General features: G+C 36.2%; 1 protein-coding gene across 6 annotated transcripts in view; it reads left to right on the forward strand.

Annotated features, from left to right (window-relative positions):
* The window catches only part of VTI1A (vesicle transport through interaction with t-SNAREs 1A), a 270,364-nt gene that overhangs the window by 29,103 nt on the left and 214,666 nt on the right, over nt 1–26,595 (forward strand). For all 6 annotated transcript variants that reach the window (XM_068688567.1, XM_068688569.1, XM_068688570.1 and 3 more), the window contains one exon: nt 26,055–26,132. In XM_068688567.1, coding sequence (XP_068544668.1) covers nt 26,055–26,132 — 78 coding nt within the window. The remainder of the gene's footprint in view (nt 1–26,054; nt 26,133–26,595) is intronic.

The following is a 26,595-nucleotide window of genomic DNA, read 5'->3' on the forward strand; positions in this document are numbered from 1 at the left end:
TGTAAATGAAACTGTTATATTTGATACTTACCTTGTGTTACCTCCCTGTGATACTAAGCAGTTCCCAATCGGGCAGTAAGCATGCTTTGCGTGGGTCTTATTCCAAATCTTTCCCTGGGGAAATCAGGGAAAGTTGTGGGACAAAGCTCTTTCATGTGCTCTTTAACCACCACTGACTGAGTTTCCTGAGTTATCTAACTAGGTGGGTTCATTTAATCCACTTCCTTTATATTGTCTATAAATTGCCGCCTCACATCAGCAGAACTGAGTGTTTTGTTCTGAAAATTATATGCACCTTTCATTTCTAAACCATTATTTGGGAACGCAATTTTGAGATTCCCCATAACTCTGCAGGGTCTGGGCGGGGATAACTACAGCGTACTTCTGGAAATTTCCATGCTGGTTCCTTATTTTTATTTAGCAGCTTTTCTGCTCGGTGTTATAATCCCAGCTCTCTTTTTCTTCCCTTAGGATAGTTGTTGTTGTTATGTGTTTCCCTCTTAACAACATGTTTGTTTAAGTAAATATAAATGCAGTGAGTTTCCTGAAAGTTACTCATTGGGGAAATTGAAATGAAATTTTAAAATATCATTAGGAATGCAAACAATAAATTCTCTCATTTGCTGTAGGCGTCCTTAGGTTGGAATGACTAGAAAAGGTTCTGGTTAATTAGAAGTAATTTGTTAGAAACCTGAATCTTTCTTTTTCTTTCTTTCTTTTTTTTTTTTATTTCCTAGATTAAAACTCAGTTCCCAGCTGGATGCTTATAAGTGCAGGAAATGTAATTGTGAGATGATTAATTGCAAAAAGATGGATAATTGGAGTTCATATTGTATGTCAAATATGGCTAAACCGAAAGGTTTTCTGTATCTTGAAAGAGATTGGCTGAAGTCTAGATTGCAGAATACTGAGCAAGGAGTGTTTTTAGAGATTAATAATCACAGATTGCTGCAAAAGGACTGGGTAGAGCCTGGCTGTGAAGAGCTATCCCCTCCCAGCCCTTTCCTATTACTTCAGTTTTTAATTAGTATGGTTTTGGTTTTGTCCTCATGCCTTTATTGCTGTTATGTGAATTGGAGATTAGGAAGCAGAGTAAACATCATACATCTAACGCCAATGCTTAGAGACAAAGATATCTCCTCCTCTCCACTAGGAGAGGCTCAGCCTCCTGTAGGATAACAGCTGAACAGTCCTAGCAGACTTGTGAATTTGAGTCTCTTGTGTCATTCCCTTCCTAGTGTCTTGCCTCAAAATCAGCATGTTTTTTCTATAGATTGTTTTAATGTTTCTAACATTTGTTTTGAGCCCCTTTTTTGCTTTTTTTTTTTAACTGTACTGTAATAATAATTTAAAAGGTGATGCATGCAGTATAAACTACATTTTGCTTTCATTATCCCTCACATACTTAGCAAAACACTGCCTGGTGTTTTAAATTACTTCTGCTTTACTTTAAAATGGGAACTCATGCTTGAATAGCCTATTGTTCTGTTAGCTACTACAATGCACTTCAAACCACACAGTGTTATTCTATTCACTGTATTTTGGGATCATATGAAATATTTGTTCCCCCCCACCCCCAGCCTATAACTTCCTATCTCAATAAGGAGTTTCTAACCCTTGGAAATACTGCTTTACAAATTCAGCTAATGACCCAAATACAGCTTGTTTGTTGTGTATGAGTTGTATTAAAATAACGCACTGTATGTGTATTGTCATTAATGATATGCTCATTTTGATAATGGAGCTGCAGTCTCTTAGTATGTAGTCCTTGGGGAGATGCTGCATTTTTTTAACTAAGTATTGTTCTGGCTCCTTTCCTTGATTGGCCCAGAAATAGCAATCAGCTGGGGAGCAGGATGACATGCCTCTTAGCGATCCCTTTTATCTTTGAGATGAGTATCAACATTGTATGCTTCCTAATGGAAGTGTAATTTAATGAAATCTATTGGGTAAACATACTTCAGATGTTCAAAGGAGGTGACAAAATTTTTGCTGGCAGCCAGGACCTGGCTGGTTTCCAGCTTGCCTTTAGCTGCTATGCATATAGCATTGAGAGAGGCACTTAAAATAGGAACACAAAGTGTTGTTTCTATTGTGTTTTGGGTTGTGGATTTTTTTTTCTCTGTTTTATTTTCTGTAGTTTTATTTTTGTGGTATTTGTACAAGTGCCCTCTGACATCTAGGCTTTCCCAGTAAAATGCTGCATGAGGTCAGCTTTCCCCTCTCCCCCCCCCCTCCAAGCATAGATAACAGTGTTAAAATCAGGGGAGATCACCGGCACAAAACATGCTGCGTATTGGGGAAAAGGTTGAGGAGGGGGCTGAACTGAGGAATGCAGATTGCTCTGAGTCCGTAGTTCTGAGAAAGAGTAAGTTCCTCTGTAGGCTGATAAAATTAGGCATCCTGTTTTAGAGATTGCGGCAGAGCACTTTGGTTTCATCAGTAGTAATTGCTGATGCAGAACTGTCCTTTATTATGTTTTATAACAGATGGCTGGGAGTGGAAGGAAAGCTGCTCAGACTTCCACCTCCTCAGCTAGAAACAAGATTGTTAAAAGGAGACAGTTGTCCCTCTTACCAGTGCTCCCTCCTCATTACAGAGCATGGTGCTTCCCCCCGTTCTGGTAGCAAACTTGGCAGAAAGTCTGGCAAGGTTTGACAGCGGCGTTGGCCCTTTGAGTGGGTGCTCAGCTGGACAGCTGATGGATCTTATTGCTCAGGTCATAATGGCAGGGCAAACTAGGAAAGTGAGAGGAAATACATTAATGTTTAGAGACGTTGGAAAGTAATCAATGCATATCTGAAACATGGATCTTACTTCTTTACATATGAGGTCTAAAGCAGGTAGTTTTTCTCTGAAGACTTCCACGGTGAACAGAACTTGGAGACAAAGAATGGGCCTCGGAGAAGGAAAGTGGCATCTGGTGCCCTTAGCTGTTCTTTCAGGTGTTTGTGGCCAAGTCAGAGCTTTTTATTCTGGCCCGATTTCTTTCCTGCTTGATCCCATAAGGAAGGCTCATTCCCAAGGCTACACTGTTCCTGTCCTGTGAATGTGTGACATGGCATATTTGTTCATTATGGTTTTATTGCAGTGAGTTCTTTGGGCTGGTCAAAGTCATCATCTGCCAACGGGGGGCTTGTTCCATAAGTTCCAACTTTGGGAACAAAGGCTAAGATTAAATAATGGTCTTGTTTTTGTAGTTTTATTAGGCTTATGTTCAATCTGGGGACAGTTACTAAGGGTCAAAGTGAAATAAGATGTAAAATGGAGCAAAATATATCTTTTTTGTTGTTGTTGTTTGTTTTTAAAAAGTGGAAGATTGAGAAGGAAACTTTAGGATATGTCAATATACCTGTTATATTAACTGTAGGCTACAATGATTATACAAAGCAAATTGTAATTGTATTGAACTGCCTTTACTCAAAGTGTCTTTGGTTCCTCAGCCAAACTGCTTATTACTGTAACGCTTCCTGCATTTTACAAACTTGCCCAAAGTTTGTGCAAGACCCGGTTATATACCCCTTTATGTGTCTGGGGATGCACATACAATATTATTCTATATATGGAATACACGGATGCCAACTTGGCTTGTGGCAGCTGCGGGGTGGTTAAAACTATATATAATTTAAGACTATTTAATATATAAACACATTTTATTTAATTTTGTCTTTGCATTGCTTCTGGAGTATGTTGAGGAAAGGCAGGAAATAGATGAAATTACAGGCAGCAGCAACGTTTATGACTTTATTTTGTGAACCCAAAATAATTAGAAGGTTCAGCAAGTTTTGACTCAACAAAATGAATTCACCTATGGTTCAGACAAAAATATTTTCAAATAAGGATGGCAAAAAATGTGGAATGTCCTGGTTTTGGATCTGCTTCTTTGAAACTATCTTTCATATGAAGTCTTCCTCTTTAAAGTGAAAGGTTTCTCTACTATTTCTGTGGACCAGTTAGCATTGTAAATCAGAATCTTAGTGATCGCTTTAGTGAAAATATCTCAAAGTGATGTCTTAGTATCTTAATGTATAGTTTTTGTTCTCTGATGCTTTCTTTAGGTACAAATAAATGCAGTGGTATAGCAAGTGGAGTGGTCATTTTGTATAACCTGGCTGGATGTGCATACAACTTTTAAAATCAGTTTTCAGCAAAACCATGCTACCAGAGTATACCAAATCTGCAGTGCTGTGATTATACTTGTATCTATTGCATGGTGAAATTAAGCTTGAAGGAAGCCAAGCATCGGATCTTTCAGTGCGGTTCTCCTTCACCTAATTATCAAGTGAGAGTCCAAGGGAAGGGAGCTAGTAGGTTGGTGAGACAACATTTATTAGCTTCCTATCCCTTCTTTGCATTTAGGGGAAGGTGCTGATTCAAAACTCTTTTCATCTTGATATTTTTCTGCATTTCTCTTTCACCAAGGACATAATTAGGTGCTAGTCTGCTTTAACTATCTCCTTTTCTTCATCTTATTCCTCCTGATCTGTTTCCCCCTTTGTCAGTCCATGCTGCAGCTGCTTCGTGCCCCAGTGCAGAAGACTGAGCTGCTTCTGAGGCTGTTATCTAAAGCTGCTTTCTCACTAGGTCTGTAGGAAGATGCTAAAATGTTACCTCTGACTACTGCCATTGCCATCTTTGTCTTCTTTTTTTCCCCATTGTCAAGCCACCATTTGTAGCCTCTGTAAGCTTTTACCTGTGGAAGCTTAGAAGACATAGGTTGATATTTTTCAGAAAGGACCCTGAAGAAGTCAATGCTCAATCCTCAACGGCTTCTAGAGCTGAGCAACTTAGGACTCTCTTAAAAATCCTAGTCTTAGGTCTTTTCAGGTGGGATTTTCAATTTTTGATGGGTAACCTGTAAAAGGAAGATACATTGAAACCCCAGGGAAGATGTATACTTCATTTTGTGGTTCAGGGGGACTTGCTTTTTTAGATTATGTAAATGCTTTTGAAATTTCATCGTTTGACAAGGTCTTGTCTCGAGAAACATGCTTCAGTCTTAGCAAGACAGCATTTGACCAGCTGTGAATTCAGAGTTACTTGCCATTTGGACAATGTCCCTTACATATTTTCTTTCCTTTGAAGTTCCAGTATGGTTGAGCAAGTAATATAGAGGCTTTTCAGCTCTGTGGACCTACCAGCTAAAGTAATAAAAATGGAAACTTGTAGCAGAGTTAATTCTGAAGTCATTGGAGGAAGGAGCAGAAGTGGCATGGAAGGTTTTGAAGGTTGTAAGTTACAAAGAATGAGGAATTCATGAACTTCTAGAATTAATTTTCTAGACCTTACTAATGTCTTTGCAAAGTGATGATTTTCTGGGGCTTGATTCAAGATGACTCTGCAATTTCACAATTTGTTTGTCCTTACACACCTCTTACTGGGGGGGGGAGTCTTACTCCCTTTTTCTAAAAAGGGATAAATTTTCCTATTTTAACGTGATGCAGGGTAGATTGATGAAAAGATTGAAGTGGAACTGGAATTATAGCCAACAGAAAGATACACTTTGAGAATTGTATAGAATATTGAAAATAATATTATAGATGTATTATATACTGGAGGTGGTCCTGTTAGTGAAGGATAGTTCTTGTCAAATTTTCCTATATCACGTTTGAAACCTCTATCAAACAATTCACGTAGTAGTTTGAGAGCAGTGGTATATCCCCAACAACCATAAGAATCGGCTGCATTAGGTTGGACCAAAAAAATGTGTATCTTCATGTTCTTTGTGAGTAGGAGATCACTGGAGAAGACTGCAATGGTAAATGCAGATGTGTATTGATGCTGCTCGTACACTGTCCCAGTCTTTCTCAATTGTGACTGAGATTCCTGAGTGAAGTGGTGTCTCCAACCTGGGGCTGTATCACTGGAATGAGAATTAGTTATCACAGTTGTGGCTTAGGAGTTACAGATCAGAGGAAGAAAATACAAGGACAGCTTCTGCAGGCAGTGAGTCAGCTATGTTTTTTTCCTAATCTCAGAAAATGGTAAGAATAAGGAAGTGGGATGCAAATGGGTAAATGGTGTATTTCTCATTTTTCCATGAATATTTTGCTTGGAGATGGCTGTGTCTCTACTGCTCGTTGCTCTAGGGGAGAGAAAGTGTGAGACCTGAACTGAAGTTAAGGCCTGTGGTGGCAAAAAGTGTCAGGGCCAGGCCTGAAGGTGAGAGAAAGGGGGTGATTCTGCCATGAGCAGCCTTATGCTTTTGAGCTGTTCCTGACTCCTTGTGGAGCTTGGGAAGGAGCAGGGGTAAAAACTGCGTAGAAACAGACACTGCAGCAAATGAGACTATGTTGGTTTGGTTCATATTAACAGATTCCTTCACTCGGTTTAATTTGTTTCGTCTTATGTCATTGGACACTATTATTTTGTGGGTAGAGGGATGTGTTTCTCTAGTACAGTTCACAGTAATACCTCCAGTTTAGTAATCAGGGCTCTGAAGTTAAATGGGGTTCTCTGTATTTATTTATTTATTTTTGTCTTAAAGCTATTATCTACTTAGATTTGAGCAGACATTTGGAATTATACAACAGATGAGGATGTCTGTACCCAAAGAAAATCATTTTAGGAAATACTTCGTTATGGTTGTAACTTGCGCTTTTGTTTACTTGCAAATATCCATGGGGTTTTTATATATATATCACTTCAGGCTCAAACATATCTCCTGTAGGGCTTCCATAAAGATGCTAAGAAGTGCAATTAATCATTTATCTGCTAGGTGTCAGCAAAGGTTCTCTTTAAGTTAAATAAATTAAAAATTGTATGCATTCACACAACAGATCTTGAGGCTGTGTGTCTCAAATCTGTTTAGAGGGTGAGAAAGAATTTCTAAGGATATATTCAGGGAAATAAATACTACTCAGTGTCTAGAAGATACAGCTGCACTTCATACCCTTCATTTAATTAATTCACTCCATTGCATTTTTCTTGATGTATGTAACTTTGAACCTCTCTTTAATTAAGCAAAATTAACAAGTTTAGTGTGTTTGGAGAAGATTTCTATTCAGCAAATGTTCTTCAAAAAATTAAATTATTGTGGTGTGTGAGAGAGCGCTTTCATGGACCAGGTCAACAAATAGGTAATAAAGAATAAGAAGAAATGATCAATTTTCACAGTGGCAGAAGCACATCAGTGGAGCCCCCACAGTTTCCCATTCTTGTTGTATTTGCAGATGATCTTAATACAAAGAGGAGCTAGTTGACAGTTATTGGTGATACTGAAATATGCAAGGTGGTAAAAGGGAAAGCTTAATGAATTGTTTCAGAAGTATCTTGGGGTACTACTAAGTGATTGAGTGTTGAATTCAGTGTTGGTAATTATAAAGTCATGCACCTGGGAGAAAAACAACTGTGACATTTTATTCACAAAGTAGAAAAGTGTTATGGTTTGGTTAAAAAAATATATGATATGAAGCCTGGAGTCAGTAGTTACCAGAAAAGCAGATCAGAATTGAGCAATGACTGGGAAAAATAAGAGACCGAGAAATCATCCCTCTACTTGCATATGTGTATGACTTTAGTTCTGTGTGTGATTACTATTTGCTGTTCCCCCAAAGTGCAATAAAACTGGAAAATAGTTCTTGTAATGAAAGCTCTGGAGCAACTCAATGCGAGTTCTTCAGCTAGGAAAAGAGGCACCTGGAAGGGATATGTAAATTAAAGAGAAGTATATAGAGTTTAGTATAGTGTTGTTCGTAATACACATCAGGTGTCATCAAATGAATTTATTGAATAAGATAAAAAGCAAGAGGGAGTTTTTCCACACAAGGTCTTATTAGACCTTGGAAGTCACTGCTGAAGAATATTGTAGAAGCCAGAAGATGACTTAGTTTGAAGAAATATCTGAAAATTCAAGGAAAAATTATCTTCGGTTTTCTTAAAATAATAAATAAATAAACATCAAAGTTGAGAACTGCCTGATAAGTAGACCATCACAAGGTGACAGAGTGAGTGAGGAGAGTGTAACAAGTAGGTGTCATTTACTTTTACTGCTTCTATGGGCAGCTAATACTGGCTCTTACTGGATACTGCTCGTTAGACCTGATGGACCTTTGATCTCAATTAGTATGGCCAATTGGCTCTATGTCCTGACCACGTGTGACATAGAGGAGGATGCCATCCCCTTTGTAGGTTTGTACCCAGGGGAGATATAAACAATGGATGTGTCTGGACTTTCTGGCTCTGGGAACAGAATTCTATAGCAAGCACGTATTGCTTTATATGAGCTGATAGATGCATATATTTAAATTCATCCTGTACAGAAAATACATTAAACTGCTTCTGTTCTGGAGTGATGACGGGTTCTAGAAATAGTATAACTTCAGTGGGTACAACGCTGCAAATAATTACTGTGAATACAAACAAATTTCATCTGTTGCCATGTTTCTGTTGTATTCACTGTATAGGAACGTTCTCAAGAAATGCTCTGTAAATGGAAGAATTTTAAAGTTTTTTTTTTTGTTTTTTTTTTCAGTTTATATGACCACTGAAAGGTAATGCAAATATTAGGCTATACTTTTGTCATATATTTGTTATACATCAGTCATCCAGCTGGGGACCAGACTGTTACCATATGAATGTTGTTTTTAAAAAGTAGCACTTAAAATACATATAGCAAACAACTATCAAACTTCCAGGAAATGAAAAGTTTGTGTTGAAAGAATTCCTTAGATTTCTTTTTAACTTGATTGCACAAGTTTGAATAGAGAACCCCAATTAAAGAAAGAGATGCACATTTCTTAAGTGTTGTATAAAGTCTCATTTGTTTGCCATTAAATATTATGAACAAATTGAGAATTCATACTACCCATTGGGATAATTCTGTTCTTTTCCTGTATCTAAGTTGTTTGAAAGCTGTGTCAGAAGTACTACTTAATTTTTGTCTGAAGTAATATTTAGTCAACTATTGAGTGTAGCAGTTCACTCAGACTGTTTTTTTTGTTTGTTTTTGTTTTTTGTTTGTTTGTTTGTTTTTTAAGTATTACTATGGAACTGCATTGTAAACCTAATATCTTCCACTTAGCTCTTTTATTAATGAGAAACAGTGTTCTGCAATATTCCGGTGCTACTTTTAAGTCAGTAGAGTCCAAATCATTCTCTCAGGGTTTGTGGCCATGCTGCAGCAGGTGCTTCAAAGGCAGAAAGATGTCCTCTGCCCAAAGAACTTAAGTATCTGACCTTCACATCAGCTTGTTTTGTGAAGAAAAAAGCACTTTGGAGATATCATTCTTATGCAAAAAACACAGTGTTTGGCTTGTTTTAAAACAAGCCAATATTTTATTTTCCAAAGTTATGCTCCTAATAATGCTATAAAAAGTTAAAAACAAAGTACTTGATCTCTAGACTTCAAGCCACGTTCCTCTATTAATTGTGTCAAAGAGCTTATTGATGCTACCGCATAGCTGGTGTTCATATAATCCATGCTCATTCATTAGGAAAATATGATAGGAATGCTGTCACTGTGCAGTGAGAAAAGTTTGATATTTTCCCAAAATCAAGTCCCATTACAAAGAACTTTAGCTATTAAAATTTGGAGAGGTATGTTTTATTAAAATTTTATCATGGCAGAGAAGTCACTTTCTTGCATTCACTGTTCAAAAAGTAATGAACTGGTCTCATTTCCCTTATACACTTTTCCACCAAAAGATTTTCCTCTTATATGAGGGAAGATTTCCTTCTTATACGAGAAGACAATGACCACAGGAAGTATGTAGTTGAGCACTTGTGTATATTGCATAACTTCTATCTAATACAGCAGATACATTCTTCCACTGTGCTTAATCTAAGGATGTATTAGGGTGGGATGTAAGATTTTTTTTTTTAAATTCATGTCTTAATTGCAAACCACATAGGTATTGATTGAACAACAAATAATCACTGTCACAAGAACAATTTCAAACCAATTATAATACCATGAAAAAATGTTGCACAGGAAGTAATGAAATCGTCATTTAAAATTGAATTAGTTTTACTTTTCTTTTTGCTAAGCAGAACTAGAATGAAGTAGGTATTTAACTGTGCAGGTATATTGCCTGTATTATGTAGGGTGCTTCTCATTTTGCTCTTTAGATACACAGTTCCCTTTCTAGACTTGTTCTCTGATGTGGCCTTGCAGAGACGATACTCTCTAATACAAGCAGGGGCGAGGGTTAGCATCACATCTTTCTGCTGGCTATCATGCTAATTTCTGAAAATGTATATAGGATTTGGAGAGCAAAGGGAAATAATGAAATAGAGAAGGAGAGCATCTTACATTTACGCATACCCCTGTAAGATATGAAAAGTGATCGTCAAGATTTGCTTAGGTTAACTGTAGTAGTATTCAATAAAAACCATCTTGATTGTGCTGCATTAGGTCTGAGGCTAAGATGCTGAGTATTTGTAACTGCTGTTGAACTCAAGACTCAATGAAACCTATTTATCACCTAAATATATTTTGAAAAGTAAATTTGAAAGTGACAGGGCTATTCTGTATTTCGTGCAATGCCAGGTTTCACCATTTTTGTAGCTATTAATTATTTTACTAATGCCTTATATTTATACTATTTATATGCAAATTATTTAATTAAGATAGAGGTTGAGCTCTGGGCCCTTAGTGTTCTACTGCTCTTTCTTTTGTTCTGATTCCTCAAACTGAAACAATTCCAGGCAGTGAATGCATAGTCAAGGCCTTCTTTCGTGCCCTGCACCAGAGGAATGACATGTTTTGCATTTGTAAACCTGGAAATACAAGTTGGTGTGCCAGCTCCCTTACATTGTGACGTCTTTCTGTATAACCCAAAATGGGAAAATGAGAATCTTGAGTTCTGTTCTGAAGATTGAGGATGCTCTCCTGGAGCTAAATAGCTTATAGAAAATAGTAATGCCCTTACTTAATGGAAGACTCCCTTTTCCATCCTCTTATAATGTCATCTATATCTTGAATGTGCTTTAAAATAACAACAACAAAAGAGTTGTTATCATACTGTGGTGAAGACTGGTTTTATTTCATGCGTGTGAAGCGAGAAGTCTCTTGACTATAGAAATTTTTTTTGAATAAAACATGGTAATGGCGCATCTGAAATTTATTTGAAGGTCTTAAGTTTGGAAGACGTTGCTGAAGATGCTTCAGATGATTGAAAAGGGGGGAAAAAAGAAAAGAAACTGGTGAAGAGTCATATAAAAAGGCAGATAATGATCTACAGTCCGAACTGGAGAAAACATAGAAGTGGGAAAAAAAAAAAATTCTGGGTTCTCTGAAGCATAACCAAGATGCTTTGTAAGAACAGTCTTTTATCTTTGAAGAGGGCACCCTGTTTATCAGGATTTCTGTTTTTTGAGATAATAGAAGACAATACCCTACGCTTCTGCTGAAGGACCAGCCTTACCATAGCATGACTCTTCGAGAGTAAACCAGGACATGTGGTATGTCATTCTGTTTAAAGGTTGAGGAACCTATGCGGCCAGTACATAACCACTGAAATATACTGAGTGAAGATTAGTAAATTGCCAACACTGAGGAGCACATAAGCAAAGAGGCAGCAAATAACTTTTATTTTTTTTAAAGAATTTTCAACTGCATTCAGCAAACTGAATCAAACTCCGATGCAGATTTACATTGCCTTACCTTGTTCTTGTGATGACTGGGATTAAATATTAGGCAAGAATCTTATGCAGCCAGTATAACAAGGACACAGGTTGACATAAAATAGTTTGTTTGGAAAAAGTCTTCCTTTTGCAAACATGCAGAAGTCAGATTATATAAATATGTATTTATATATTTTTTTTAGACTTTGTGAGGTTTTTAACTCTTCCCCTGCATTGAAATACCATAGTATATCATAGGCGTCATGTAGTCCTTTTTTTTTTTTTTTAATAAGAAAATAACACTGCAAAAATTGCAATGCAAAAAATAGAGGTAGTTGTTTCCCTCATAACTAGTGAAGCAACAGAGATATTGGACATTAAGTTCAATAATATTTTTGCAGACAAAATTTTCTTGAACCATTTGTCTTCTTAATCTCCAATATGTTTACACTTTGGATATATCAGTGGCAGAATTATTTTCTGTTTAAGATTTACTGGTAAGTCTTAAAGTGAGGGAAGGAGGATGTTTTGAATTAGATTCGGACCTGTGGAATCACTATGTACATAACTTAGATAATGCAATGACCCAACACAAATTAACTTAAAAATGTGCCTGCTTGCAGGTTTACTTTTCTAATATTATGTATTTACAGAGAGTATATTAGAAAAGCTTTTTCTATGAATTTTGATGAGATCTTTCAAGTACCTTTCAGGTATCCTTCAAGTAGATAAAGATTTTTTTTTTAACCTGATTTTGTACACTCTTTCAGTCATAGTTATTGGTGGTATTTGTTTTTCATCCAAGTGGTCATTTTTTTTTTTTAGGTTATTTTATCTCCAAGAACACTCAATTTTGCATTATTATTTCATGTCACTTTTTTGTCATCATATTTTCCTAATGTTATACTTTAGGAATCTTGAAGATGGAATTGAAGCTTCCTTTTTTGGCAGAGAAGGAGCTGGGAAATCAGTGAACAAGCTGAGTTGTTTTTATTTATTTTATTTAAAAAAAAAAAAAGAAAAAGGAAAGAATATTGAAAACAGCAGAGAAAAGAAAAAATTTAGACAAACTTCATTCTAATTAGCTTGCAGATGAAAGTTACTTTTTTTAAGTGCTATAATCCATAAAAGAGAAACAACTCCTAGTTCAAATGGTGAGGTCTGTAGAGTACTACCAAGTTTCAGAGGGAAAGTGTTTTCAAGGTCTTTTCATGAATGGTGTGTTATGGAATGGGGTCACTCAAAAAGGAATAATTACAGAGTGATCAGAAGATTTCTTTGAAAAGATTGTGCTAGACCTTCTGTGTGGTTTGTGGAAGAACAGAAATCAGTTTTTCTCCTAGGGTGGGCTAACAAAATGTATTGTGTTTTTGCAGCTACTTCTATCTTTGCCCCAGTAGATGCACGCATCACCTCACGGTGCACTCAGCCTCTTGAAGGTCATTGCCTAGAAACCAGATCTTGGAGTTGTTAGAAGTACAACGTGCTGCTGCACTGTTTGACCAATTGCAAAAGTTTAGTTTTGAACTCTAACGAGTCTTTGCTCATCTCGTTTCATAGCACTACCAGTTGTTAATTAATTCATCTTTGATTGTACTTCTATATGTGCTTTTATAAACTTGTATTATTTTGTATTTTATTTGTACTCAGTCTGTTCTTTGTTTCAGAGCATGGAGTTACCATAAAGAATTAATTTGAGGAATACTTTTTCCCCCTTTGCATAGTGTTCATACTGAGGATCTGTGATATACAGTAATTCTTATTCATTTGGAATATAGTAATTTGTTCCTGTCAGCACAGGGGCTGGTTTGTTGTTTCAAATTGCTGACTTCTGTTTTTGTTGGCGTGCTCCCCAATACAAATTGAACATCTAACAAAAATCTATTTGTATGACAGTTCAGTCTAGATAGGTGCTCTGTGTTGCCTAACAGTACAATTTGGGGTCCCCAAGATAAAAGTTGACTGAATGCCAAGATTTTAGCAGCGCTTGTATGTGCAGATAACAGAGGTAATCCATATTCTTCAGGTCTGTAAATCAAACAAAGCAGAAATGTGTATGCACACCGTTCTCTTTGAGATAGTGGGCTGGTATTTTCTTCTTAATAACAATGGGGAATATCTAACCTCTGAGAACAATGGAAAGCAGACACAAGGGATGTTCCTATGTAAAATTAGACAGATTAGAAGATTCTTAGAAAAATATAGAATGCTTCTCTCTACCCTTAAAAGATAATGTCCAATAAATTATTCAGTGGATCTGGCTTGTGTCTCTTTTTGGCAATTTCTGCTCTTAGGGAATGTTATTTGTTTTAGAACCTAATTGAGATTATTATAGATCTGAAGGTTGATCCATAATAAAATACTACAGTGGAATAGGAAATCCAGCCACTAGGTCTTGGGTGTATTTTTCAGGTTGATACAGTCTAACGTGAACTCTTTAGTGGCCATCTGTGGAATTGGCATTTAGGAAAACACATTGGTTTCTAATGACCTTCTGCAAAGATTTTTCTGGGATAAAATCACACAATAAAATATTATTTTTCTGATGAGGTTGCTATATCAATAATGTGAAATCCAAACTAAGAATCTTAGTGTCATCCCAACCATCTTTGTTAGTTTTTAAGGTGCAATAACTGCTTTTCATCCTCAGCCAGCTATATGCAACTATGCATCCCATTTTTGCTTTTTAGCTTTGGAATCTCCTACATTTCGGAGTTAAGACCCGGGTGTTGCTCTTCTGGTTAACTGTAGGACAAGTTTTTCCCAGGTTGACAGCCATTCAAGCCATGAATTTAGTCTTGAAAACTTCTTGTTAGTCACAATGTGTTACTCCAAGGACTTCTTTATGGGCAATTGGTTTACACTTGGAAATTCTCAGGATATCTTTGACTATGAAATCACTTTTTTTTTTTTTTTTATAGATAAATGTGTTTAGTTTATTTTTTATCAATTTTACTTATAAGTATCTCTTGAAAGACCTTACTTCCTGCTTGTTTCTCTCAATTCTGTAAATTTATTAATTTGATTCAAATGCTGTGATCATGCAATTTTCATGCCTTGCAAAATCTAAGTAAATAAAAAAAAAAAAAAGCATAGGTAGTTCATCATACAGTGTATCCAAGATCAGATGTGACTATGTTTTGCGTTTTTTCCTCAGTCTTTCAGAATGGAATATATCTTACCTGTTGAATTCTTTCTTTGAATTGAAATTTCTCTTTTTGCAGAAAAATTGTAACAAAATACTTCCAACGGGCAAACTGATGTTCAGTAAATTTTAAAATAAAAGTATGCCGATAGATTTTTCATAATTCTGCTGCCAGTAAATGGTCTGTTGTGGTCAGTCATCAATTCTTGTAATGTTTTATGTCATACGTTATCAAATATACATATCTCAGCTTAATGGGGAAAAATAGTGGAAGATGTCATCTAACAGTCACCTAAGCTTTTTCCGTGGGGCCACTACTTCAGATATTTATGTATTTATTAATCTTGTGATCCTGCTTTTAAAGATTGCTATTCTATAGAACCATGAAGTCACCCGTGATAGGTGTGGGGTACTGTAGTTTAGAGTCTAGTGACAACAGATAAATGACAGGGAATGGCAAAATGAGTGGTGGTAAAGGACACACAAGATGATGTTTCATCGCATTTTGATGCACAGAAGTATGATTGCACTGGAGAAAACATGACAAATTGGGGGAAGAAGTTACAAACTGTGAAAGGTGTAAGACTGATGAATGATAGAAGGGAAAGAATGATGGGTACATCACCTGAGAGTTTAATAGAAGTGCTTGTTATCATTCTCTGTATCTTTGTGTGAGTTTCGAAGATGAAATTTTGACCTGAAATTTTAAAAATAAATTTGGACCTGTCCCTGAATGCTTAGGAATCAAAAATGTAGATGTGTTACATGCTTTTTTTTTTTTTTTTTTTTCTTTTTCTTCCATTTCTTCCATTCTTTCTGTGTTAGTTTTACATGTCTGGTTCAGGAATTGGAGTTGGAAATACAATGTTTGCCATATGCTACCTAACTTTGTTTTTCTTTGTATCAGATCATCTTTATTTGATGCTAACAGCTTTGTTATACTAGAAGATTCAAAATTGTGCCACAGAGGAACAGCTGGTGGGGTGGAGGGACAGATGTTTGGTCAAATGGTATTGGGACTTTCTTGCAGTTCAAAGGAGTTAAGCAGATATATAGTATGACTGTAGAGTATAGTTCTGCTTTCTAATCTGTGTAACTTGAATATTTGCAATAGTTTATTACGAGATTGGGAGAGCAAATGACCTGTATGAGTATGAACTGGAAATTGATTCATTCGATAACCTTTCTCTTATATTCAATAATCTTTCTCTTATTGTGGAATTTACCCTATAACATAGTTTCAGAACCTCTGAATTAAATTCTTATAGCCAAGATGTGCCCAAATGAAGAGATGTTAAAGCATTGATATATAAATTAATTGCTTTTCATATTTGAAATGTTACCTTCTTTCTTTGGAACTTCAGTTTTGTTCAAGTGAAAATTAAGAGAGTTTGGAATTTAATCTTTGCTCTAATATTGAGATCTGAAAGTCTTTAATCTGATGCATGTTCAGTTGCTATATAAATAAAAGAAGTATTCTGTGTTAAGCATCAACCATCAAGATTTATTAAGTATGAGGATCTACATGTACTTTACACTCAGGAAATCCCTGAACTGCTGATCATCAGGAACTGGCAGCAACTACTGAAGTGCCATACCTGCTCTGTTCCTTAAGATTTCCCCTTGTTTTCCATTAATGACCACTATAGGAGGTAGTACAAGTTCTGGATTAATTGAAGCTCTGACTGATATAGCAGTCTTTATGCAGTCTATACTCACTGTAAAGAGAGGTTTTCCTTAAGGTTCACACTGCATTGTCTTGACAGTGAAAATCCAGGCAGCTACAAACAAGATCAATAGAAATGTGTAAGCGTTGTTGGTGACAACATAGGAACAGGGACAAAACAGAACTACTCACTGAATTTTTTGAGTTTGGACATCAATATTTACTGGGAAATGAGCTACTGCCAGTATCAGTGTTTCTCATTATTCTTTTTGTTCTATGTTAGTCCACTCAGAAGCAGAATTTCTGACTATGGTACAGGTAAAGGAAAAAATAACAAGTTAGCTGAAGCCTGTCTGTCAGAAAGATGCTTTAAATGCCAAATATTTTGTAAATAACAATGTTTTGTGTAAATATACCATCTTTCAGCTATGCTGTGTTGAATGGCTTAAGGCTTCGGATCTGAAGAAATAAAGCAAGTATGGCTGGAGTTTGCACTGGCATTTTTCATATAGATACGTGCATCATAGTAATATTTTTTTCATCCATTTTGTGCACTTCAAGAAATGAATATTGGTAATAAGTGTTTTGACTGAATGTGGGAGACTGCGGAGCACAAATAAAGAGGCAGTATAAAAAGGAGGAGGACATCAGTTAGATATAGGTAGTGGATTAGTTACTGACTTTTATCTCAGGTAGTGTAAAGCAAGAACTGCTAATCATCGCTTGTGATAAAACTCAAAAATGCCATGTTTGAACATTGGGCTAGTATTTTATCATATTAACTATTGATTTAACACAGCGTGAAACAACTGGTTCTGTCCCAGTAGTGCTTGGTGGGGAGCAGTGAAGGTGCAGATTTACTCCTCCTTCAATCTGCTGCAAACATCAAAGCCTAATTGTGACCGCTTAACTACTAAAATTATTAAGCTCAGACATTTCTTTTTCTTTTTCAAACAAGGCAGTCTGTCTATGTGTCTAGAAGGAAGAAAAGGAATCCTGGCTAAATCATGTCAGTGCAAAAATAGGGAAGTCAGGAAACATGGCAAGTAGGATCCAAAATCAATTTTGACTGAGCCATGTTATACACAAATTATTTTTAATTTTCTAATTTTCCTTTTTAGTAATCTATAGTTTGAGCAAATGTACTTATGGTCCAAAATACTTGTACTGAAATACACAAAATAAGCAACATGTAGGTATATCAGTATGCAAGCCACCTTAATTATGCTGTTTTTCTATTTTATTATTCTTTGCATCAAGCGTTACTTTATTTCATATTTAATGGTGAAGTCAGAAATTAAACTCTGCTACTCTTATTGATGCTTTTTTTTTTTGAGATTCATTATGATTGACACTAAGAATTCAGCAGAATTTTTTTCATTTCATATATGTGTTTCAGGAATTATACATGTGTATACTGGTATACATTTATGGGTTGAAAGATAACTTAGAGCATAAGCTCAGTAAAAAAGAACATTGCCTAAAAATAGCTTTTTATGCCATAAAAAGTATTTTTGGAAAGGCCAACTTAAGTTTCTTAGGTTTAAAATAGATCCCATTGGAGTGGCACAAATTTAGGTGGGACAATTCAGCTGCCTTGGAAGCAGTTCATTCATCTGTCTTGCCCTCATTCCAAGTGTACGAGTCTTTGTGGTTTCCTTTTTTTTTTTTTTTTTTTTTACTCTTGAGTTCACGGTGGACAAAATACATACTTTATTAATAGAACTGAGCTCTGTAGCAAAATTATACTTTAAAATGGAAAGCCTAAAAGCATAAAACATACCAGCTGTCAGAGGCTTTACCCACTGCTAGATATCCAAGGGGTGCGGGAGTGGAGAATGATGGCATTCAGGAATGGCAACTTCCACAGCCCCATTACAGGTTTTCTTTGCAGTTGCCAGGCTCTTTTGTATCTGACCAGAAAGTGCAGGTACAGGCTGGCAAAGCCAATGAAGAACCAAATGGAGGAAGTAACACTTGAATACTTCTTCTTGGAAAAGAAGGGAACTGGTGGGAAGTACCAGCAGATGTCCTATTACTGTTGGCAACAGGAACATAGGTTCATAGTGTTTCATGTTTTGCTTTATCTGAGATGTTTATCATGCTTTATCATTTGTTGGATAAATGATTCAATGAAATTGCATGGTGACAAGTATTAAAAAAAAAAATAAAAAGCTTGTAGTAAAATAAAACGGAAACATTAATATACTATTTTTGTCCTTATGAGGAAGATATGAGTTAAGATGACCAATGAAGATTTCATTAAAACAACCCCACTCCCCCCCCCCCCCCCCCCCCCCCCCCCCCAAAAAAAACAACCCATCATACTTAATTTTCCCTAAAAGGTAATTTTGCAATGAAACTTGTATCTATTTACATGCACACTTATATATACATACACCAGTTTTAAGGGCAAAGGTCTGCTACAGAGACTCAAAACAGGCTTATTTTTGCAGCCTATTTTTGTTGTTCTTTGTATTGGAGTTACTTGTATTTATAGAGAATTCTGGAGAACAATAGCAGCCTAGTGATGCTAGTGACTGTTCCAATATATGACTTTAAAATCTGTTTTGGGAGTGAGTGTTTTCTGGGGTGTGGTGTAGAGACTAAATCTTCCTGAGTGATCCTTCTGACACCCTTTAACCTTTCTTCAGATTAGCCTGAACATGAGCTGAGGACCAATTTACCTCTCAACAATTCTGGCTTAGTTTCGGTTGTTCCCATTCTTTGTTTGCAAATTTCTTGTTGATGCCTCAGTCTTGACCCTTCCCTTTTGCCTCCATGTTCAAGAGTGGACCAATGCTATAAACAACAGAATTTATCCCTCTTAGACCTCCTACACCCAAACAACTAGTCAAGTTTTGCATTACTTTGAACCTGATCAGCTTAGTATCTAGTTCATGGTGGTCCCATAGGCACTTGGGAGTGCAGAGTGGCAGGAGCCCTTTTTAATATGGTCTTCCTGTAGAGATATTTAAATTTTCAAACCACTGAGCTGGGGAGAGAGGGTGTTCCTCCCTCTCCGACCTCTCTTTCTTTTTTTCCCCAGTGTTGCTGATTGAAATGACTGTGGTAAATAAGGCTCTGTAGCTACAAAACCTTTGTCAACAAACTAAGTGAATATATGCCAATGTTTGCTATACATATGAAGGAAAAGTGCAGTAACACTAGCCAAATTTAGGCACCTAATTGGGCAAGCAAGATTTTCTGAGTGGCCTTTGAACACACGCAGAGTAGTTAGAGGGAAGCACTGGGCTTTTTGGGAAGGTGAGTCTCAGCTGGAATGAACTCAAGTGATCCTGTAGTCCATTTAGAGGACTTTCCATTGACTAAAGAACCAAGTTGGTTAACTTAGCCAGCTATGTTGATGTGCGGAGATGGTTCTTATAACGAAATATGATAGTTTAATAACGATCATTTGAAGCAGTCAATATAAATTCTGTCAATATGAAATACTGAAATTAGAGTACTGAAAAGTATATTACAGGAACAGACTAGCAAATGGCAGATGTCAATATGTTGATCTACAGAGAGGTTACAGTTAAATTTGCAGTAGTATTCAGTCACTCTTCATGTGTTAGCCAATGTCTGGCTTATGTTCTTTGAGATTATGGCACACAAGTGAAAAGGCAGACAAACTGTTACACGCATCAGCCCAAAGCTGAAAGCACTGTAGAGAAATCTAATTCTGATTAAAGAATAAGGTAGTGTGCATGTAAGGACCAAGGTTTGGTAATAGGATGTGGTCAATCAAACAAGCAAAAAGATTAATTGTTTTAATTAAAAATATATGTATTAATATGAACGCTAGGCCAAGGGGAGTTATTCATTGTTATATTTGGAGAGTGTTATCCAAACCCAAACGATGCTTATCTGAAGTTTTCCATGCTTGGATTTGTAACTCCAGTATTTCATCATATTGGATCATTTCATATCACTTTTCTGTAGATGTGGTCTGGTTAAACTGGAAGTGATGGTAGTGAATTTTTGAGCATTATCTAAAAAATAGAAGGGTGGCAGGGCCATTTAGTTCCAGACCTTTTGAGTTTCAAAAAAATCTTTCCTTGTTTATGTTTTGAAGTTTAAAAGGCAGAGGTCAACTAAATATTAGCTGTTTTTGTCAATATAAATGCCTTTTCACAACAGAAATCATCCACTGTTACTCCTTAATCTGACACAGACGAAGAGATACAGTTCTCTCCCAGGTCACCTGTTTTCTTCCCTAACCACAGCACATGCAATCTCACAGGTTTAAGCATCAGCCCTGTTGGTGACATACATGGTCCACTGGTCATGAGCTTGAGATAGTGGTTTTGTGGGCAGAAGCTTCATTTTTCCTCTAACAATATTATACAATGCATTGTGTCCTCATGGGGATTTCCTTGACCTTCCTCTCTGCCCTCACCTCATAATGAAACTAAAAGTGTATTTGATGATGATTATGGAAAAGAAAAGTATTTATAGACCTGTGAATTCAACTTAATGGGTAATAGTATCTCTGCACTAATTTCACATTAGCACTTGAAGTTTGATTCATCTCTGTTGTTGGATGCCAACAGCACTTGTCAGAGTGGCAGAATACAAGTTTAAAGTTGTGCATTTTCTTTCACAAGTGTTTAAGATCTTTTCTGTATGTATTAGGAGAGAGGAGAGACTGAGAGTGCCTTAGACATTGACTTTTGCCAGCTGACATGTACTGTTGAATTACTTCTTTCAGACAGAAGTTTCATAGGTTTTGTAGAATAGTTTATTTCCTTTCAGACAGAAATATATCGGCTTCATGGTTTTATTTTCATAAGGAAATGCTTGAAAGTCCAGCATTGCATCATGTCATATATACACACTATGTAACCAGTTTCCTGGTTCTTATTCACAAACTGAGCTATTTAGGAACAGGAAAACCCATTTCTAATGGCAGTCTGAAGTATCTGATCTTTTGTTCCTGCATCACCTTTACAGCAAAATGAGGAAGTTTTGTAAACTGTAGTTAGAACACAATTTTTTAATCAATTTCAATTATTTCCTGAAGAAGTGTTGTGTTGCTGTTAGATAAGGTCACTTATTTATGTTCTAAATTTGCTGAACTCTCTTTTCCATTGCTACTCAGCAAAAATACTTAAGGCATCTATTCAGAAAAGCAGAGGTGAAAGTCTACAATCTGCAGTACTGTGTTTGAAGATCAGGTCACTTTTTCACCTTGTTTTAACATGAACGATGGTAAAATTGAGTACTCTTGAAGAACACAAAGTAAAATAATTTATTCCTAGAAATTATTTCTGGTTATGCTAATCTTGTGTATTTATTTGCATGTAGAGCAGGGCCAAACTCTGAAACAGATGCCTGAAGATGTTTTTTTAAACCATTTATATATACTAGGAAATTCTAATGAAAACAGATGTTTGTGAATAAATAAGCCCTTTTGTTTGTTTACAAATTTTACAGAAAAAAAAATTGGTTTAATCTATTCTTAAAACATTGAGGCTGAAAAATGGAGAGGTTGGGACAAAAGGATTTGCTGGGCCCTTTGTCTGAAATGTATCTAGACTTGGTCGTCCGTTCAGGGGCCTGCTTAGCATTTAGGAGGAAAGCTATTCTTTAGTTCAGGTATGAAAATACGTGATACTTTATAGCAATTATTTGTCTGATTGCTAAAAGTGCGTTGGAATGAGGGGGCATTGGCTAGTTGTGGCCTTCACTAATGGGAACATTTCAGAATGTGGATGAGTAATTAAAGTATAGAATGCGGAAAATTAAGCCAAAATTGAATAGAAATGAATAAGTATGCGTTCTGTTGTACAGATGTTGGAAACAGATTATTTTGGATACCTCTTTCCATCTACATCTTATTTGGTTACCATGTAAAAATCAGTCATACACCATGTAGATTGTTTCTCTTCCCATTGCCTTTTCTGTTTTTATGTTGTGATGCATCTATATAGGTAGTAATTTAGCAAAATACCCTGTCTGCCAGGTGTGGGAACTAGCTGATTGTATTGTAATACCAGATCATTACTTAATTCATATGCAACCTAGCCTAGCACATGGAAAGCATTATAAATCTATTTACAGTGTGGCTGGTCTGATGATAACATTGTATTAAATTCCCAGGTGAGGCAATTTAAGCAATTGCTTTGCCATGTGTAGGCCGTGGAAATTAACTTCTCATATGCTTTAGTAATAGACGAACTTCATTGTTATGCTCAGATTAGTAGTGTAGCAGAATTCTTACAGTCTGGTTACATGTACCCTGCTTCACATGTAGAATCATACAGGGGGGTGGTACTGCAGATCACAGATCTTAATTAGTTTAAGCTGAGTTAATTCATTTCAATTCTAATTTAGCTGTGGTTGCCCATGAACACATTCAGTTCTATTGGGAAATGTTAAGGCTTGGGTCAAGTAGACAGATTGTTTAAAGCCAAATTGCCAGACAGAACTGAGCAAGTGTATCTGTTTGAACAGGGCTTTAAGAAAATCACCCAATCAGTATGCAAAAATCCTGTTCATAAACCAAGAGAGATCTGCCTGGAATCAGAAATTCTTCCTTGTCAGAAGGTCTGGATACTGTAGTACATTTAAAACAGCCCCTGAAACTTTCTCTGTCTTGAAGTTTTGTAGAAAGTAGCTTAACCCTTTTGTGTAGCGGTGTGTTCGTGTGCATGCTGCATTTGAATGGAAGCGTGTACAATGAAGTAAAAACTCCTGGGTGCTTAGACTTTTTGTGCATGTATACACAAGAAAAATACAAAATACAAGAAAAACTTATCTGTATGACAGACCTTTATGGACGAAAAACTGCACATAGAAGCTCTTAAACTTATACTGAGCTGCCCAGAAATGCCTTGGATTACAAACTCTGTAAAGCTTCTGTCTTTTCTAGAAACATACATATAAAGTACCAGTAGACAGTGGTAACTGACAACTAAGACTAAAAATGTTGACAATTTCTTGATTTGCCTGGTTAGCTTATGTATAGAAGTCATTAACTATTTATAAAATGCATTATGAATTGGGTTCCTTCAAACTGTAGCAGAGTGTGTGACATTTCCAGCTCAAACTATCATTCTTGCATTTGGCTAAAGTATATATTTATAAACAGCTGATAGTTATAAACTCAAAAAAAAAAAAATAAAAATCCTAAAACTCATTTTATTGCTGAGTTCAGATGAACCATTTCATTTTCACTATTTTTGTTAGCCACACTTGAATCTGTTGGCACTTTTACTTTAATAAAAATAAGAATAGTAATTGAAGATATGAATGTATTGATATTTTGGACAAATCCTGGAAGAACAAACGAACACTTTAGTTCAAAGGCCTTTCCTTTTATATTATTGATTCATTTGGCAGTGGAACTGTGATCAAAAGTACTATCAAATTATTTATTGATTATGGCAAAGAGTTACACCTAATTGTAGTCAAAGGATTATTTCTTTTAATAAAATTGCCGATTTTCATATCATGACAGATTATTACAATGAAAGAACAATGATACAAATATATTTATTAAGTTCAGTGGTGATGATGTAAGGATTATAAAGAGCCTTTAAAAACTGCATTGCTGTTAACATTTACTTCTTTCCCATGAAGAATGTTCTTCTTCCTTTCTTTCATGCAGTCTCTTGTGAATGAGAATCAGCCAGTTAAATCTTTCAAATAAAGGATATGTAACCAAGGCCCATCTCAGTTTCCACATATTGTTAGGCAACTTGTTCACTGGAGAACAAGCTCATGAAGCATCATGCTCCCCATCTCAGCCTAATAATGACAAATACGTTTAACACTGACAGAATCAATGGGGCTGAGTCATTTTGTGCAAGTGGGAGAGACTGTACGGCTGAAGTACTGGACCTCAAGTGGGGAGATTGAATCTTAATCAGAAAAGAAGTCTAGATATTTATTGGTATATATTTGTAATTTCCTTCCTTGTTTGATGTGTATCAAATAAAAATAGGAAAATAATGTAATTGAGCAATCTATGCCAATTTGTTGGCTTTTTGGTGAAAAAAGAGAAAAACAAAACCTATCTCCATATGATATTCTTGCATACTGTGGAGTGTTTTAGTCCCCCATAGTGATGAAATGAATAATTTAAACAGGCAGCTCTGATACCACAGCCTGTTTAAAGGTTCTCATTTCCTTTAATGCTGTAGAATACTTTTAGCGTGGTTAGTATGAAACTGTGACAGCTGAGATCTCCAAAAGATTTGGCACAACTCAGCTCTTGTAGCAGGACCATGGTATGCTTTGTCCTTGCTACGTACATCTCTAGCCTTAGTATATAGTCCAGATCTGAACACTAGCAACTAAATCACAAATTGTGAAGCATTGCAATGACAATGGTGTAATAAAGGGTGAAATGCACAAGATAAAATGTTAAAATGTGTTGCTCTGAGATGACCAGTATAAAGCTTACTCAAATGCTATTTTCGTAGTGGAAGGTGAATAGGGAATGAATTTCCATATGCTCCGTATGATTTCTAATGAATTATTTCCTGTGTTACAGTCAGGAACACTTTTTAGCACAATTCTCTGATTAGGGAAGGTTTGAGGAGGGAGTTTCTTATGCTGAGTTCCTACTGGTAGTGACTACATAGTGGAGTGGGAGGGAAGCTCCCATCAGTTTAAAAAAAAAAAAAAAAAAGGGCTTCTTCCTCTGAGGGAGAGTAGAACTGGTCATAGCCACGCTCAGTCATAGAAAATGCATAATTTTAGACAATATGTTAAAAATCCTTTCTCTCTTTTTATGGTTAATGTGGGAGTATTAACTAACTTATACTGTTAACAGTGAGTGTGTTACTTGGCCAAGAAATTGAAAGCTGGACTAATATTCTTATTATGGACTTCCCCATTGTTCCAGCGAATATTGTGCTACCTTGGTAATCTTCAGTCATTTGCTTTCAGTTGTTTGCCACTTGATCTAGTTAAGAGTCAATATAGTGATCAGCTCATGAGAAAATCCAGTGCTCATCAGCTGTGAATAATGCCTATCAGTGGTAATAGTTTAATGAATGTCTGTCTCAGGTTTGTGGTGTTTCCATGAACTGCTGTAAACTAGAGTTCCCTTGTACTGCAGTTTTCTCTCTTTTCTTTTGGTATTTGATTTCTGGTCCTTTCTCTGGAGGCCTTCATAGCCTTAGCAACAAAGGAAAAACTTGTTAAATTTCTACATATGTAAATTCAACCAATTTTGTCAAATGCCCATTGCTCGTTCTTATTTTTCTTTGCCTTTTTTTTTGTAAGGAAAAAAGTCAGTCTTCCTTTCCTATTTAATAGCATTACTGCAGTGTTACTGAGTTCTGTGTCCAACTAATAAGTGTTCTTCAGAATAATGCATTTTGTTCCTACACATGCATTTCTTCAGCACTTTGCCACTCAAGGTTACCTGATTATTAGAACCGATCCAACATGAGTTGGCTTGGGCTTGGCTTAAACTTCTTGCATTGATGAAATATTGAGGATGTGACTTAGAAATGCTAAGACTTTTCCATGCTGATTTATCAAAATACAGCAGTTGAAGAACTTTTTAATAACTTTTACTTGCAGATTTTTAATTTTTTTTTTTTTTTTTATCAAATAGGTATCCATTAGGGGGCTCTCGAGGTTTAAGATGATCAGCCTTGATGCCAATGGCTTTGGAGCTTTACTTCCTAACCCTTTTTTCTTTTTGTTTTACAGAAAAGGTCACGGATCGCCTACAGTGATGAGGTGCGGAATGAGCTCCTAGGGGATGACGGGAATTCCTCAGAGAACCAGGTAGGATGCTAATCAAGAAGCCCTAGTGGGTGGCTGGAGGGTGAAGGAGGTCACTGGCACACTGGGCTTCTCAAGCTGCTCCTTAACAGCATTAGCAACAACTCATGTGGAAGTGATACTGTTTAATGCAAAGCTGGGGTCTTAATCAACTTCAAAATGTTTCTTGGAGATCTTACATTTAACCCTTTAACTTGTGATCACTGTCTGCTATCTTAAAAAAAATCTTTTCTTCTCTTTTCTTTATTATTTAGTACTTAAGAAATAACTTGAAACGCACTGTTTGCCGACAAAGCCAAGGTCTTCACCTCAAACACATGTAAAAGGAATAAAAAAGTACATAATGCTGCTTTGATAATAATGCAGTATAATTAAATCAACACTGGCAGGCAAAACAAATGAAAGTGCACTCTCAGAATTAGGCTGTACCCCACTCAGTTTCCTTGTGTGATTCCTTCCCTAAACA

This window comes from Anas acuta, chromosome 7, assembly GCF_963932015.1.
Source record: "Anas acuta chromosome 7, bAnaAcu1.1, whole genome shotgun sequence".
NCBI classification, from domain to species: domain Eukaryota; kingdom Metazoa; phylum Chordata; class Aves; order Anseriformes; family Anatidae; genus Anas; species Anas acuta.